Below are 18,594 nucleotides of genomic sequence, written 5' to 3'. Positions count from 1 at the left end.
GGCAACAAAAGAAAATAATCATCATATAGCCTAGTATAGTAGCATAAACAAAAGAATTATTGGAAAAAAAAAGTACCTAGTAATTAAGAAGCACCTTATATTCATGAAGGGCCAAAGCCAAGTCCTTGTTCAAAGAGCACAGCCATGAAACTACAAGCAATAGAAGTAGATTCCTTCTTTACTTCCCTGACCCTAAACAAAATAACATAAGAGCTTAAGCTAGAATCCAGGCGACCATCACCTACTTCATATCACCAGGACTTAGATAGCATCCAAATATAACTAACATGAGTTCTGACGGAAACTTATTCCTTGAGAGTAGCCCTATATCAAATCGTGACAATATGACATGCACTTGACTATGCACTATATTCAAGATGCCTGAGTAACAATGTCAAACCATCACTAATACAATACTGTCAACCTATATGCAACTCTAAATACCACAAACTAATATAGTCCTTGACTATTTGAGTGCATTCTATTAATTGTAAACTTTAAGTAAAATTAAGGATTTTTTAGATCAATCAAAGCTAAAAGTGAAAAACCCTAACTACCCAAAACGAATTAAACTTTGAATGAACATAGATATCGAGCAAATCTTAGGCTGAGTGAAACAACATCATATAATTGCCTTTTCATTCGCTCTTCTTTAATACCCAATGTGAAAACATTCAAAGACAAAGCCGCCTCTCTATGGAAACAATGACCTTGAAGTGCTTGTTCATCAAGAATAGCTTGAGCAAAAGAGCCACTCTGAGAGCAAAAGGCTAGGTGTATGTAGGAACCCCGACTTAAAGGTCTTCATAATACTTTAACGATTTCCAAACCTTAGCATAGAAGAATTTTAGTCTAACCATTTAACGGAAAAAGAATTTCAGTCTAACCATTTATTTGCAAACAAATACCTTAGCATACCACAACAAAGCATGAAAGTACCTAATAGCCACTTTTACCTCATACACACATAGCAAGTCACTTCCTTCAAAAACTAGAAAGATAATTGTTCCCAAAATAAACTAATCAGACGAAACAGACTAAGCAATTGACTACACATTTCTCCTTCCCCTTTCCCATAACTAATTTCATTACTCATTAGCATGCCACAGTTAAGAAGCAACGTGAGCTCTACATTTGCCAATTTGATGTGGATTAGAGCTCTACTTCTTCACTGTCCTGTAGAGTCTACTATCAATGTCATCTCACCTTTGTAGGCAGCAAAAAGTAGGAGTGAGCAGCACTGGAGAAGTGACGAAGAAGTCAAAGAAAGCAAAGACTCGATTGGCTGACAAAAGAAAAAATGAATGAGCATAAGTCCCATTCTCAAAAGTAAAAAAAAAAAAAAAAAAAAAAGTCCCATTTTCAATTCCGTGAATATCAACGGCAAGATTCCAAATAATCCTTTAGTAAGTAGTTGCAAAACAATTACATATTTACATGAGAAATATTTTTGTAGTACTATATTGATCATAGATAATGTGGCATGACTTTACCATTTAACAAACTCTTTGCAATCGTTTCCACTCTAAATAGCTTCCATATTATTTTGATTCTTCTTGGGTGCAAGCAGAGTTGTGTTTGTACTAGTCAAAGAAATTGAGTGAAATCATAGGCATTAGAGCCTTATAGTTAGCATTAGAGCCTTATAGTTCCTTTTCCCAAACAAAAAAAAAAAAGAAGACATGGTGAGAGATATCCGGGAAGAGAAGAACCTTTTGGGATCTTCATTAGTATCTTTGTCACCTTGACCAATGGCGCAAAAAGTCGACCACCAAGTCACAACTACCACAGACGATAGGAAAAACAAGTGTTATGTAAATATTATCAAGTCTATCGCAAGTGAATCACCCGTGATGAAACATTGAAGTGAAAACTTACCTGTCCCTTTATGCGACCGATTCTCATAGAGCAACCAAAAATTTAATCAATCAAGCCGCTTACTTGATTCAACTAAATGAACTTCTTGTAATGGAACCCACCGTAACAAAGGAATAGCATATCGTCCTTGAAGTTCCAAATCTCCTCCAACATGATTAGTTAGCATCTCCCTCGGGCGTTCTCCTTATTTCCCTCATTATTTTACCTGCTATCCTAGAGTTTAATTGATTATCATATCTATTCTAACCAAAACAAAGACACTAGTAAAAAAATCCAAATCAAACCCCACTAATTTATATCCACTACACACTCTTTTGAATATGCTTAATATATACTTTATGTTTAATATAATTTCAATATGTTTAATATATACTTTGGTTCATAATCTCAAGCCAACTCTGTAAACTCTTCTCGTGTATGGAAATTATTTCAAATGAAAAGAACAAAATCATGTACCTTTTCCTTAAGTAGGACTAGCATGCAGAAAACACCAAACTTTCAGAGAAAAAGGTGTGTGTGTGTGTGTAAAGGGAGATCAAATTAAGCTTGCTCTGTCATCATCTAATGGGAACAAATTCAAATCCAAAATGCAAGATGTAACCCTACACCACTTGAATTACCTTGACTGATCCAAAGACTCCTATGGTTTTTGGCGTATTACTTGAAATTTATAGAAGACCACTTGAAGTTTGGTGCTCTTTCTAAGCTAAGGGGTTGTACAACATTACCTCAAACAAAAGTAGACACTTTACTATTAAACACCATAACGCCTTAAAGCTTTGCTCAAAGTTGGAATTACATTATATAGGCCTGATAGGACCTTCTAAGCTACATATTATGTATATTATGTACATACATACAACAAGTAATCGTGCAAATGAAGTCAGGAAGCTAATTTTTTAGAGGCTATTTCTTTAAATTGTTGTTGTACAAAATAACTACCACAATACTTCATTCATTATCTATCCAATGCATTTAATGTACTGGCTAATACTTTTGGTTGTGACCACTAATAGCGTCAGATCACTTCTAAATCTTGTAGCAGGACAAAGAATAGCATACTGTCGGAGGAAGAAGAGTGTGTTGAAGATAATTTTGACGACCTATATGACACTGAGGATGAGATGTTGGATCTCAAATTATTGGAGGAATACTACAGCAGGGAGGTGGAAGGAGAAGACGAACAGAGGACGAGGAACAAGACACCATCCAAGTCAAGTGATAGTGGTCATCTAGTGTAGGAACTAGGTTATGGTGGTGTTTTTGGGTGCTTTTGTTCTTGATTACCAACTGGTCACCTGCTTGTTATTTTTCGTTCTGTTTTTCTTTCCTTTCTTGTAATTAGGGGTTGGTGTCTTAGGGGTTATGGGGCAGGTTTTGGTCTTGAAAATTATCTACTGGCTAATAATTCAACTGTTAATGTAATCCCATTCATTAATATTATTACATTTTCTTTTACGTATCCAAAAATAAAATAAAAATTGTAGCAGGAGTTGTTTCTTTGGAGCAAAAAGCTGATCCTTGGAGAGTCTGCTCCTAAAACCGTAGGAGCATGCTTTTGGAGTCAATCGACCACCATGTCACTCAGTTCTGTTCTCTGTGGAAATGATACTTAACTCTATCTTGCATACATACTAGATCACTGAAGTAAAACAGTTGATTGTTAAGGAACAACATATAGCTCCTTGCGAATTCCACAAGGAAACATACAAGACGTACATAAATAATTCTACGGAGCTAACCCTTAAAGTTTTTGTTTACTATAGGTAACACTTAAATAGGTAAGTTGTGGCGGGAATATATGCAGGATACAAATCCAAGATACTAAAATTTTGAATTCAGTCAAACATCTATCAAATCCAAAAGAGCTAAAAGTTCTTTTGCAATGTTCAGTGAGGATTAAAGAAACTTAAACCCTAGAAAACCTTTGGAAGCAACATCACGAAAAACGAGTTTGGAAAGATGAGAATAAATAAGTCACTTACCATAACTGGTATCATCTTAGCACATTTGGCACAAAGTCACGACTTCCAAACAAATCCTTTGGCACAAAATTGGGTATTCCCAAAACTACTTTTTCAGACGCTGAAAAAATTGCACCACAAATGTCACACCCTGAATTTCGACAGAATTCGGAAAAAACATTATTTGTTCCCAACTCTTCGATCTCCAAAGTGTGACGCACTCTCAACTCCCAAAAACCTATAAACAGTTTAAATATGCGGATAATAAAAACCAATAAAATTTTTAACTTAAACAAAAGTCTTCTTCATGACAAAGATTCACAAATAAGATTAGGTTACAACTCTCCTTTCAATAACTCTTTAATAAAATTTACAAATGAAATACAAAAACATTGTCTAGACTGAAATTCTATATCACCTCAAGGGAAAACAAAACAAATCCCGAGATGCAACGCTAACGCAAAACCACAAGCAAAGAACCACTCTTCTTCAACACTAAACCTGTCAAAAAACTTATCAACTATGTTCATTGAATGAACACACCCGATAAGCAAACATGCAAATCGGGTCAAAGAGATAATAAAATGCTGGTGTGAGTAGCTCTAAAAACAACATATACTTATACAAATATATACATAATCCATACGGCAGTTAGTCCTCCACCGAGGCGCCTTAACTTTCAACAACTAATACAGCATCCTTAAGCACAATAATAAAGGCAGGTAGTTCCTCCACTGAGGCGCCTTAACTTCCCACTAACCACACAACAAACTATACACATAATAAATAAGGCATGTAGTTCCTCCATCGAGGCGCCTTAGGTTCAACTAAACAAATAATCAACCAAGCATATTACCATAATAAGATTATTTCAGACTTTCTTTGCGTGTCCCTAAAATCACGTCGTATCTATGTCTTACCTAGTTTCCTTGGCTACCACAATCGCTACCCAACGCCGAACATGTACATCCACATGCCTCCCTTACATAATGAGCCACTCCGTGCGTAACTACCCTGAGCGGGATGCCGCACACCAGGTAAATCCTCACACGGAAGCCCAATCTATGTAAAATCGCCACTATTCGGCATAAAATATTGCGCATCATCGTTCTATTTTGCGAACGGAATAATCAAGCCACTATTCGGGTCGCCCGGGAGGGCCATTCAAATTTTTATTGAAACGCCGAGGGGGCCAATCACATTACTTACCCGAAGGCCATTCAGGTTAAGCGAACGCCCGGAAGGGCACCAAAACCATTCAGATTAACTGAAATGCCAGAAGGGCCAATCACATGAGTTGTGGTAGCTAGGTTCTAGGATTTTCGTTACGTAATTTATTCAAGTGTCATACATTAATGACTCATAATAAATCCACTATATCACGTGCAGGTCAATTGCCTTATTGCACTAAGCCACAATATATAGAAATATCTCAATATATCTCATAACCATTTTCATACTTTCACGTGCCAATATATTATTGCACTACACCACACTCCCGTGGGCAAATATTCACCAATACTATGCTACATCATAGTAGCATCTCACATATATAATAATTGAGTGTTTATATAAATTTCTCCAAGATATTACATTAATATATATATCCCAACATATGATATCATGTCATAATGCTTCAACGTATCGATACATTTTATTATAATGTATTAGGAATATAATGTCTCCTAACATCTCAATATCGCCACGGTCAAAAATACACAACATCAATGTCAAATCTTTCTTAGATAATGACAACCAAATTTATACAAGCTTCCACAAAGATTTTATTACTATATGTGTCCATATAATATACAACATAAAACGTAACACAATTAGGCGATCCACATCCACAATCAAAGCCCAATATATATATGCTTTACACACTACTCACGTCAAATCTAAATTAGATAATGACCAACCAAGTTATATAATATCGACAATATTTTATTACTATATTTGTCCATACAAATCAAATAGGTGAAAAACTGGAAAAGTCAACATTTCATAGTCAACGGTCAAAGGTCAAAGTCAACATGTCATGGTCAAAGTCAAAGTCAACCGTCAATGGTCAAAGGTCAACATGTCCTGGTCAAAGTCAAACTGTCGTTTCCGTGTTCGACAGGTTCAGGGTCATAGCCATGGTTCATGGCTAAGGTCAAAGGTGCATGGCTCATGGCTAAGGTAATGGTTCGGACCCAACTGGCCAAACCCAAACCTTAGAACCCGAAAGTCTAAAAGTTGAAAGACCCATGTAGATCTATTTTAAGTCCTATGGACTGGCCCCAAGCAATATTAGAAACGGGCCCAAAAACTTTAGACTGAACTGGCCCAAAGCACAACTGAGTTCGGCCCGAAAACAAACAAAGAAAACTGTCCCAAAACTTAACTTAAACTGGGCCCAAACTAAACTTAATTAAACTGATCCAAAAATTACAAAACAAATAGAAAAGGGCCCAACCACTTAAATTAGATTTCGGCCCACATAAAATTAGAACTTGGCCCAACCAAACAAACAAGCCCAAGAGAAACCGACCCAGGCCCAAGCCCAGCCGGTCATCTCCTTCCTCCAGTAGTTCTCCACCACCACCAAATCCGGCCACCACCAAGCACTAATCGACCACCCCTTTTGATCAGGCGGTTTTAATCCCCATAACAAACCCAACAACATTAATGAAAGCAAAAACCCCAAATTGTTAAATCCAAACCTCACCCAAAACTAGATTTAGAAATTTTACTGCCGCCATTAATGGTTTCTTGGAGCTTTCAACAGCACCATTAGCATCCCCCACACCCACACGACACTACCCCATCAATCAATCAATACAAAAACGCAACCATCACGGTCCCCATACTTTTACTGGCGATTCTCTGGCCGCCATTAATGGTTATCCCAAGCTCCCAACAGCCCAGTAAATCAACCACTCGATCCCCCTCACGCACCCTCACTAGCTACCAAACCTTTAACCCACCGTATTCCATCCCTAACTCCTCCGCCATCAACCAACAACTTAGAAAACCCCACAACAACGAGTTCAAAAAAAACAGCACCTGCGACGCCATTACTGCCGAATGCAAAGCTTCAACAGTCCCAACACCACTACACCACTATACCATGACAGCCCAACCTTCATCCTTAACTCCCCCGACATCATACAACCCAAAACAAAACCACCCACGCCTGTGAAGAGAACGAATTCAATACAAAGTTAGTTTGGGCGTGGCCCTTTAACAACCCATTCGTTCAGTAGTTTTAGGCGGTTTAATAACTACACAAAAAATGGTATACTAACGTTACCTAGTTTTAACAGTTCAACAAGACGCCAAAGATAATGAGCAAGAATAGCAATTGAAATAAAACATGGGACAAGAAATGTTGTCGTGATACGGTGAAGTAGAAAAAACTAACTACTCACCTGACGTAACAGCTCGACGAATCCTCCTAGTCCGAATCGTCGTGCTCCACCCTCTAGCAAACAAGCTTCAAGCTCTGCCTCCATTTTTAATATTTCATTATCTTTAAAACCCTATTCTCTAGAAAAATGTGTTTATATACTTGGGTTCGAAACCCAAGCCCAACACAAACTCGGGCCCAAAAACCAGACCCACATGTCCCGAGTCCAATCCGACGAATTTTGAAAAAAAATAATTTAATTAATTAATAAATAGAAAAATACGTATTTAAAAATACGGGCGTTACAACAAATTCCATCACATAATAACTAGTATAGTGCATGGCAGTGGGGAGTGAGCGGAGCTGCGGGGGGAGAGAGAGTTGGGTGATGCGGGGGAGAGAGAGAGATGGGGTGAAGGAGAAAGGGTATTGGGGGAGAAGAAAAAATAAGAGAGAAGGGGAGGACAGACAGATAGAAACCAACCAAGTTGGTTTTGTCCGCATAGCCCCCCTTCTGCCAAGATCGTTCGCTCCGCTCACTCGATTAAAAGTACAACATACAAACATAAAAAATTATACAACAGATACATTTGCTAAACATGGTATTAACCGACCTAAACCCCCAATTAACGCAATCTCACCAGTGCATCAAATCCATCCAAAACAAACCTCCACACCATCGGCCAATGCCAATCGATTAAAAAAAAAGTCATATTTCAACATCAATATTGCATTTCCGAACGTACTTGTTGTTCATCAGTTATTTAGTAGATAGAAATGGATCAGATTTCTTACCGTTAGAAATCGAGCTCGAGATGCCAAGTGAGTGAGACTTGAGATCTAATAAAAAAAAATCTCCACTTGAGGTGATTTAATAATTGGTGGTGGAGGCGAGAAGAAAGGGCGGGTCAGTGGGGGAGAGAGTGCGATAGTGAGTAGTAGTAGCCTAGGGTTTTTTCTTTTCTTTTAATGGGCGAGAGATAACCAAAAATTTTGAGCGAGTTGAAAAACTTTTCGAAACAAAAATTGTGAGTGAAATTACAAATTCACAACATTTTACGAATCCAAAGTTAGTGGTAGCCAGAGGGAGGTGAGAGTGAGGGGTGGGTGGGTTCGAAATAGTTGTTTTTTTAGTGGAGTTGTGGGCGCGTTTTGACCAAAAACTAGTTTGGTCAAATATTGGGTCAAACGGTCACTTAAGGTCGGATAATATGTAACTATTTTAGTAAACTAGTCACAAATATTTCTCCACACATATACACCTTCTTTAGAAAAAAAAACCATTTGTGACCGTTTCGAAAATGCACGTCACCAAAAACTTTTTAAAACAAACACCCTTTTATGCTATTTGTGACCGTTTCGAATAGAATAGTCACAAATAACATTTTATAACAGTCACAAAAAGCCTTTTTTCTACTAGTGTCATGCCAGATAACTTGTGGATTTGTTGCTTTGTAGTTGGTTCTGACATTTCAAGGAGAACTCGTATCTGTTTTGGGTTTGCTTCAATGCGTCTTTGTAAAACGAGGTAACCTAAGAATTTTCCTGAGGCTACTCCGAATACGCATTTGGCTCGGTTGAGCTTCATCTTATTTTGGCAAAGTCGTTCAAAGGCTTCTTGTAGGTGGGAGATGTGATCGCCCGCATTTTCACTTTTGACCACCATGTCGTCTATGTAGACTTCCATAGTGTCTCCTAGCAAGTCTTTGAACATTTTGGTGACCAATATTTGGTAGGTCGCACCTGCATTCTTCAAGCCGAATGGTAGGACGTTGTAGCAAAACGTACCTTGCTCGGTTGTGAAGGACTTTTTTTCCAGATCTTCTTCTGCAAGCGGTATTTGGTTGTACCCACTGTATGCGTCTATAAATGACAAAAGCTCATGGCCTCAAGTTTGATCTACCAGTATATGTCGATCCTTGGTAGGGGAAGCTGTCCTTTGGGCAGTACTTGTTGACGTTGGTGAAGTCTATGCAAAGTCATACCTGACCGTTCTTCTTTGGAACGGCTATTATGTTGGCTAGCCAGGTCGGGTACTCGACTTTTCTGATGAATCCAACATTTTTGAGCTTTTCTATCTCTTCATTGATGGTCTTTTAGAACTTGAGTGCTAATTTCCTAGGTCGTTGTTTGATAGGCTTGACAGTTGGATTTACATTTAACTTGTGGCAAGCGACCTAAGGGTCGATTCCTAGCATATCGATACACAACCAAACAAAAATATATTTATTGAGAGATAGAAATTTGACAAGTTGCTCCTTTAGCTTGGGGTCTAAATCAGCCCCTACATAGACAAATTTTGGGTCGTCATTTGTGCCCAAATTGACTTTTTCTCCTGGTTCTATTTGAGTTTGTTTTCCTTTGAGCTTGTCTGATGCAGTTGCTGGAAGGCTGGATGTTTGAGGATCTTGCCTCTTTGGGACATATTTGGCTTCAACGACCTGAGGCTTGGGTGAGGTCGTTCTGCTGACCTGATTGCATCGGTGAGCTTCCAGTTGGTTGCTTCTGAGCTCCATGATGCCTCTGGGACAGAGAAATCGCAAGACCTGATGCAGGGTTGATGGAATAGCTTGAATCTTGTGAATCCAACGACATCCTAGAATGGCGGTGTAGGATGACCTGACATCGATCACACTGAAGTGTGTTGAAGTTTTGACCATGTCTTCCTACTCTCCAATAGAGACTGGCAGGATGACATCTTCAATGGCGTCTGTGCGATCTCCATTAAACTCGTAGAGCGGTGCGTTTGATTCTATCATCACCGAGTCTGGCAGGTGCATGTCCTTGTAAGTTTGATAGAAAAGTATATCGCACGAGTTGCCTAGATCGATGAGGACTCTTCTGACTGTCCACCCATTGATTTTTACGTGCACTACCAATGCATCATTGTGGGGTAGGGATACCTTGTCTAGGTCTTATTTAGTAAATGAAATTGTTGTTGTTGTTTGTGGATTGGTGGGGTTGATCATCTCAGCTTTGTGTGAGAGGTGGTAGATCTCTTGAAGCACTCCTACTCTTCTGCACTTCTCTCGACCTGAGGTTTCGTCGTTTGAGGTGTCTATAATCATGTTGATTACTTTGTCCTCATCGTGGTCGGAGGAGTGATGTCTCCTATTGTGCCTCAACCGACTTGGAGATTTAGATCGTCGGGTTGATATGCTCCTGCTTCTATTTCTGTTGCTCGCAGGTTGTTCATTACTGCGGCTCCTGCTTCTGTGGCGTTTGGCATCCAGCTTGTGCCTCAGGTCGCTTTCTGGCAGGAACTCTTTTAATTTGCCTTCCTCCACTAAGTCTTGGAGGTAGTGCTTCAGGCTCCAACAATCATTGGTGTTGTGGTGGTGGAGTTTGTGGAAATAGCAGTATAGACGTTCTGGTATGGCGATTACCTTGTTGATGTTGGGTTTGAAGTATGTTGCTGTATATATCTTCTTCAGGATCTGACTCAGTGTCCTGGAGAAGTTGGAGAATTCCTTCTTTGTGTAAGAAGGCTTGCTGGAGCTGGATCTCTTGTTATTGTTGTTGTTGTTGTTGTTGACTGAATATTGTTTGCTTCCCTTGGGGTCTTGCTCGTTGCTAACTACGAGGACCTCTTTGCCTTTGCGCTGGGCGATCCATTCTTCGTACTTGATATACTTGTCGACTCTATGATATAGGTCGGCTGAAGTTTCTGGTTTGTTGCGCATGAGGGACCCTGCTAGGTCGGAGTCGTCTAATAGGGCGTTTGTGAACGCAGAAATTGCAAAGCCGTCACTGAGTCCTGATTCCAACGAGAGGAGGTCCTTCTTGAAACATCATAGGAAGAGGCGAATTGTTTCGCCATGAGGTTGCTTGAGCTGAAACAAAGAGTCTAGGTCGGCTCGCTTCTTTCTGTTGTGGATGAATTCTGCCGCGAACGTCTCAACCAGCTTGTCAAAGTTGCTGATCGGATCGGGAGGAAGTGTGTAAAACTAGTCTACTGCCCCGTCTTTCAAACTAGCTGGAAAAAGCTTGCACTTCAGGTAGTCGTAGTCTGGATGGTTGTAGAGTGCAAGGATTTGACTGAAGCGAGCTACGTGCTCGCCTGGGCAGGAGGTACCGCCGCATAAACCGAACTTTGGCCGGATGAACTCCGGAAGAGGCCGCTTGTCTCGATTTCGTGGTGAATGGTGATGCCTTGTGCGCTTCTAGCATCTTCGAGGCGATCTGGATCGATCGCCTTTGGCTCTTTCGTTTGACTTCTAATTTTTTAGGCTAAGTCTTCTAAGCATTGATTGGTGGTGTTGGTGAGGGCTGCGGCGTTGTGCTCCATCGCTTCGGCCGCGTGCCGTTGTTGGCGTTAGAGGTGGCCCGGTCACAAGATCATCCGATTCTCTTGTTGTAAAGTGATGAAAGCGTTTCATTTGTTCCGCCAACATCCGAAGAGAAGTATCCATGGTGGTTTTACCGAAAAACATGGGCTTCGAAAAAGAGTAAGTGTGCTTTTCTTAAAGAAACGAACCGGCAGACGGCGCCAATGTAGATGTTGTGTTTGCTGGACAATGACCTGATGATCTGGAGAATTGGGAATGGCTGCACTCTTCTTGGGATAAGAGTTGCCTATATATCAAGTTTCTCGGGCTAAACTTGAATCAAGTCTTACATAGTTCATCTCTCTCTATTTATAGATGTGTGAGTTGACTTTCTATATTTGCTTTGGACCGTTATGAAGTGTAGATCCACCTTGTGTGCTATCTTGATGATTCGCCATTAATGTGATGTTACAAAGTTAATGTTTCCTTGATTGTGGCGTTGATTGAGCTCCGAGATTGCACTAGTTGATATCCTTCCATAAATGGTTGTAACTGATGCTTCGGACGACCTGGGTGTTGGGTCGTTGGGTACGGTTTGATGGTGTTGGACGACCTGTTATGTGGACACGTGTACTGTAGTGTTGAACGGAGGGTACTTACAACTACCAAAGCAAACATAAACAACTGAACGATCAGAACATGTGTCAAGCTAGGCCAATAGATCGTTTACTTTAATCGAGCTAAACCCACCTCTTTCTTTGGGAGCATAAATGGGTGGAACTAAAGGGCCAACGACAAAAACTCTCTCCCATCCTAAATCATTTTTTATATGATCCAAATACACTGATTCCAACTCATTAAACGAGTGGATTAAGTAGAAAGTATTTATTGCACTATTCAATTTGTTATGATAATTATCAAAATTTTGGGTGGGTGACTTTCTTTGTGTGATCTTCGAGAAAAGTCATTTGAGATAAAAAGTAACTAGGTTGAGGTGATATTTCCTAATGAATTCTCCCAACAAAATGTTCATGTGCTCAATATGCATAGAGAACTGATTGCTAAGGGAAGAGCAACGAAAGGAAATGTTTTTTTCTAATCCAGATTTCGATTCCTCAATGGAAATGTACAATGTTCAAGTTTCTCTCATCCTTGATAGTAATGATCTACTGTTTAGGTCAAAACAGGACATTTGATTGTTCTAGGTAGGATAATACATGTTAATACTTTAAATGTATATTTATCTATATTCAAGCTAATTAAGGATCAAGTTCGAACACTTTTACTTTATTCTCCGTTTCTTTCTTTGTACTCAGTTGTTGGTGTGGGAAGAAGAGATAGCCAAATTCTTCAAACAAGTTAGTTGTCAATCGAAATTGTTAGACACTTCACAATTGTAAAGTAATTAGAGCAAGTTCAATGGGGTCCTAAAGTCTATATAACACCCCAAACACCAAAATGTCATTTCAAATAGGGGTGCTAGAAGGGTCTTAAATTTGGCTGGTGTGATAGTTATGACATTGTCTAGAAAGTGCCATAATTATGTTCCGAGAGATGGACGACAAAATTTCTGTTGTCTACATGTTAAATTTTGATGGACGGCACACTTTCAGTTGTCTGTGCTTTAACTTTCAACTTAAAGTTTAAAAAATATTAAACGGGTGACACACTTTCTGCCATCTGTATCAATTTGACACTTCAACTTTAAAACCTCGATTCGAACATTTTTTCAGTTTTCACATGACAAATTTGATTTGGCTGGCTAAAACTGCCGAAAAAAAAAAAAAAAAAAAAAAAAAAAAAAAAAAAAAACAACAAACAAACAAACTTAACTTAGGTGGCACCTTTTAACAACTCCCCCTTGGACTTGCTCTTATGCTGCCCCTTGTTTTTTTTTTCCAACCAATTGTAATATACAGGGGTTGATAGAGACAACAGATTCTTGAGACTTTCCTTTTGCACATATGTCGTCGGACTTTTCTTAAAGGTGTACATTTAGTGATTTAGATTTGAGACTCGAACTTAGGCTCGAGGTACAATACAAATGCAACTTGAATCTCACCTGAGAAGTGGATGAATTGGTTAACCGACTTCTTTGGGGGATAATTGCTAAGTATGGTAGAACTCTTACTTTACTAGTACATCTCTACACTATATACTTTTCCGGAACAACATCCTCACCATCGCTAATAGAGTCTCCCTTAATTATATCACGGAAGTTACATAAATAGGCAAATTAGAATCCAATGAAACCATGTTACCATGGATCTCCAAAGATGGGTTTGAAAACTTAACAACCAATGCATAGCTTGGTACGGTTTCAAACCCATTTATCCATTTGAATGGGTTCGCAAATTAGTAATACTTGTATACATTTGAAGCAAAACCATTTATCCATAAGAGACTCGTGTACTGCCGTACTGGTACGGTTCTACTTCACTCGTATAACAAAATCTTGGCAAGAAATTACTACAGATGTGTAATTCTCATAATCACATACGTATTGCTCCACCAAGTACGTCAGTCACGTTAGATTTTATTTCATTTCTACACTTAAGAGCTGCAATTCTCTTACCAAACCATCTAAATCCCTTGAAGAACTCCCACCATCTTTTACGGCATTTAACGCTGCTTGACTCAGCTCCTTAGCTCGCTCACTCAGCAACTGGTTTTCGCCTACTGACTCGGAAAATTTCAGAGCTAATTCATCGGCATTAGGAACAGTCAATCCACCTTGACAAACTTTGACTGCAACTCCTATACGCTCAACCAAAAGTTCTGAATTAATGTACTGGTCTGCTCCCATGGGCCACGTCAGCATGGGTACTCCAGCAATGATTGCTTCTAACAGTGAGTTCCAACCGCAATGAGTCAAAAACGATCCAACAGCTCGGTGGTTTAGTATCACAACCTGAGGAGCCCATCCTTTAATTACAAAACCTCTACCAGCCACCCGATCTTCGAAACCACTAGGGACTACTCCATACTCTCCTGCCACGTGTCCCGTTGTTGCTTCCTTGACGCTCCAGACAAATCGTGTCCCACTTTTCTCCAATCCCAGTGCTAATTCTTCCATTTGTCGATTATTTAAAACCACTTGACTACCAAAGCAAACATAAACAACTGAACGATCAGAACATGTGTCAAGCCATCCCAATAGATCGTTTACTTTAATCGAGCTAGACCCACCTCTTTCTTTGGGAGCATCAATGGGTGGAACTAAAGGGCCAACGGCAAAAACTCTCTTACGTCCTAAATCATTTTTTATATGATCCAGATACACCGATTCCAACTCATTAAACGAGTTGAAAATAACTCCCCAACTCACCATATTGGCACACAAGCCATCTCTCGTAAATTCCGAATCTGGGTCTCCTTTGACGTAGGTACGAAACAAATTAGACAATTGATACCAAGGATAATTTGGGGAATTTGGAAAATTAGGAAATGGAATAAGCTCATTTTCGTCATTAGGATCATTTCTCTTAGGCAAATCACGCCAAAGACAATCGAACAGCGAAATAGCAAAGGCGCCAGAAGGAGAGAAATTGATTCTTTTAATACCGAGTTGAATTGCGAGTTGGTGGTCCACCCAAGGAACATATCGGACAAAATAGCAACTGGAGGTGAAGGGTGAGAATTAAACCACTGGGTAATAGGATAAGAAAGTTCAGCCAAGACGCGCATCATTGTTCGAAAAGAACCATTTGGGAGGTCTTTAGTGTTTTCTACACCGGGGGGTATAGAAGGGTGTATAGGAAAAGGTAGAACAAGAGTTTGAATAGTTGGATGTGTTGAGAGAAGTGGATTAAGAATGGGAAGGTTTTTGGGTGTGACTAGAATTGTTATGGTTAAGCCACGGATGACTAGCTGGTGAGTGAGATCAAGAAGAGCTATCATGTGTCCCTGTGCAGGATATGGGAATACTAAGATATGTGTACTGTTGGTGAGTGTCATGGTTTTGGGAGAGTTGGTGTTAATTAAACTGTCAAAGAGAATGGATCGGAGAAGAAGAGAGTACGAAAAGGCGAGGGGTGTAGTTTTCAATGGTGCACTTAAATGAAGTAACTCCTTCAAGTATTTGTATTTAAGCGACCCACTGAGGCAGTGTCCAGTGACCCAAGAAGATCGAGTTAGATGTGTGTAAAGTGTAAACACAAGACGAATGCAACCATCACAGGCACGTATTCCTATTGTGCTTGGGACCCATACGACCTTGAATTGTACATCATGCAAATCAAAGCAAAACATTATCACAACTATTTTCCTACTAGAAGACAGAGAATAGTAGTTTCTATAGATAACAACAACGAGAATGAGATGTAGTGCTCCTAATTCCAACTATAAGATGTCACAAAACAGGCCTGTAGTGATACTAGGGTGGTGCTGAATTGGTGCTTTTTATAATAGAGGCAGTCAAATTGTGGAGAGTTGGGGACCACCTGACCACTTTTTTTTTTCTTTTCCAATTGCTACAGTGCTAGGCATTTGTGTCGGTAATTGCTCGGATGACGACTTAAATGACGACCTTTGAAGTTAGAAATCTTGGTACAGTAGTGAATATCAACGTATCAACAAATCAACATACCAATTATAAGGTTTATCAAAACAAAAAAACATACCAATTATAAGTACACTCAAAATAATTACCACATCTCTCTCATTCCCTCAACCCCCAAGTCCCCAACCATGTCGAGTCCCAAAACATCCCACACATACTAGTATTTCCATTTCCAGCACAAGGCCACATGTTACCACTTCTTGATCTAACACACCAACTATCTCTCAAAGGCATAAAAATCACAATCCTCGTAACACCAAAAAACGTCCCAATACTCCAACCATTACTTACAAAATCCCCTACGATTCAAACACTAGTCTTTCCATTTCCACCACACCCTTCATTACCACAAGGTGTAGAAAATGTAAAAGACATAGGTAACCATGGTAATTCTATGATCATGTATGCACTGACCCAACTCTCTGAACCAATTACCCATTGGTTTAAAACCCACCATGATCCTCCAGTTGCTATCTTATCCGATTTCTTCCTTGGGTGGACTCAGGAACTCGCGACTCAACTCGGTATTCCTCGAATTGCGTTTTATTGTTCTGGTGCATTTTTAGTTTCTGTACTTGATTATCTTTGGATTAATATAAGTGAAATTCATCCCTTGGACGTTGTTACTTTTTATGATATTCCTAATTCTCCTGATTTTCCTAAGGCACATCTTCCTTCCGTGATCCTAAGGTATAGTAAATCAGATCCCGCGTTTGAATTTGCTAAGAAGGGCATGGTTGCAAATATGTCAAGTTGGGGTGGCGTTTTTAATACGTTTGATGAATTAGAGAGTGTCTATTTAGAGCATTTGAAGAAGCAGTACGGCCACGAGCGTGTTTGGTCTGTGGGGCCAGTTGCATTGTTAGATTCCGGTGGTGCAGAGGGAACGGAGCGTGGTGGGACTAATTCGATATCAGCCGTTGATGTTGTTTCTTGGCTAGATAAATGTTCTGATGGATCAGTGGTCTATGTTTGTTTTGGTAGTCAAGTGACATTGAGTAGTGGACAAGTAGAAGCCCTAACTAAAGGACTAGAAGAAAGTGGGACCCGGTTTATCTTTGTCGTAAAATCTACAGCGGTCGTTCCTCATGGATTTGAAGATCGTGTGGCTGATAGGGGTTTAGTAATAAAAGGTTGGGCCCCACAAGTTCCCATACTCAGTCACCGAGCCGTAGGTGGTTTCCTGACTCACTGTGGTTGGAACTCGGTACTTGAAGGAATCGTAGCCGGTGTCATGTTGTTTGCTTGGCCAATGGAAGCTGATCAATTTGTTAATGCAAAGTTACTGGTTGACGATATGGGAGTGGCTGTTAGAGTTTGTGAAGGTGTTGATACTGTACCTAATTCGGATGAGTTAGCTCGATTTTTAGCTGAGTCAATGAGTGGGATAGGGACCGAAAAGGTCCGAGCTATGGAACTGCGTGAGAAAGCGTTGGGTGCAGCTAAAAAAGGTGGTAGCTCGATCAAGGATTTGGTTGGATTTGTGGAAGAATTGCGTGCACTTTGTGTGACCACAGGTTTTGCTAAAGATGAGAATTGAGTGGTTTATCGTTTGTAAGTCTGCGTTATGGCAAAATATCAGGATATAGGTATTTATCGATATTCAATTTCTGGATATGTATCGTGGATATAACTCTCTTTTTAGAGATATTTGATATTGTTTTATATGCAAATATCGTAGATATATCCAAAATATCGACAAATATCGTATATATTTTTTGATATATCAAAATACATTATTTATATTTATTTAAAATATAATGGTAAATATTAAATAAAATTGTTATATACACAAAATATCGCCAAATATCACAAATATCATAAATATCGTTGAAATATCACCGATATTTGCAGTCGTATATATCTATGAACATATCATGATATTTATATATATTTATCTGGAATCTGAATAGATATCCCCAAATATCGCGATATATCGGGATATTTTGTATTATGGTCACAACAAACTTCAAAACATCGTCTTGGACTCTTGGTATCCAACTATCCAAGTAACAACAAACTACATTTAATCAAGGGCCACGGTATTGGCACCTCTGTAAATAGGACTAGCACTCTTTTGACCAATTCAACGGTACTAGCATTCCTCCATTAAATATACAAAAAACACTAACGGCAAGCAGTTGTCGCCGGATCGCATAATCCACGGCATTTGGTTGCCGCGATATCCCATATCCTACGGAAAGTGGTTGCTGTGAGTCCTTTTTTAATTTTTTTTTTTAAAATAACCACCGTAAAAAAATATTAGTTGCCGCGAGATGATTTTGTTTATTAAAAATGGAGTCTTTGCTTGTGTTAATTATCAAAACTCTTCTTCATTAATTTGATCACAAAATTTTCTTATAACATATAAAAATATTTGCTGCGAGATAGCAAAATTATGGCTCGATTATATTTTTTTTTTGTCATGGTTTTGGTATTGTTCTTGGAATGTATAAAGAAACTTTAAAAAAGAAAATGAGGTATCCATATGTCGTGTGTGTTCAATACGCAAAATTTGAAGTGAAAAAAAAA

General features: G+C 39.2%; 2 protein-coding genes and 1 pseudogene across 2 annotated transcripts; 1 reads left to right on the top strand and 2 right to left on the bottom strand.

Moving 5' to 3' along the window:
• Positions 1-13,496, bottom strand: part of LOC147475492 (UDP-glycosyltransferase 89B2-like) — a 42,492-nt pseudogene extending 28,996 nt beyond the window's left edge.
• Positions 13,497-13,678: 182 nt separating this feature from the next.
• On the bottom strand, positions 13,679-15,858 carry LOC147475491 (UDP-glycosyltransferase 89B2-like). Its single transcript, XM_086582227.1, is given in 2 exon segments — positions 13,679-15,080; positions 15,083-15,858. Coding segments are annotated over 2 exon segments (1,713 nt in total). The 5' UTR covers positions 15,753-15,858; the 3' UTR covers positions 13,679-14,037.
• Positions 15,859-16,110: 252 nt separating this feature from the next.
• On the top strand, positions 16,111-17,735 carry LOC147475490 (flavonol 3-O-glucosyltransferase UGT89B1-like). The gene is made up of 2 exons (XM_086582228.1): positions 16,111-16,586; positions 16,727-17,735. Exons 1-2 carry the CDS (start codon positions 16,518-16,520, stop codon positions 17,600-17,602), a joined length of 945 nt encoding a protein of 314 aa, XP_086438354.1. The 5' UTR covers positions 16,111-16,517; the 3' UTR covers positions 17,603-17,735.
• Positions 17,736-18,594: the final 859 nt, after the last annotated feature.

This window comes from Coptis chinensis, chromosome 9 (assembly GCF_015680905.1).
Source record: "Coptis chinensis isolate HL-2020 chromosome 9, ASM1568090v1, whole genome shotgun sequence".
NCBI lineage: Eukaryota > Viridiplantae > Streptophyta > Magnoliopsida > Ranunculales > Ranunculaceae > Coptis > Coptis chinensis.
The sequence above is the reverse complement of the archived record's forward strand: the minus strand, read 5'-3'. Positions and strand labels throughout refer to the sequence as shown.

Excerpts from the sequence above, each read along its gene's own strand:
- LOC147475490 (XM_086582228.1), top strand. The coding sequence starts at position 16,518 with ATGATCCTCCAGTTGCTATCTTATCCGATTTCTTCCTTGGGTGGACTC. Across the intron at positions 16,587-16,726 it reads GGAACTCGCGACTCAACTCG|GCACATCTTCCTTCCGTGAT; the intron begins GTATTCCTCGAA and ends GATTTTCCTAAG.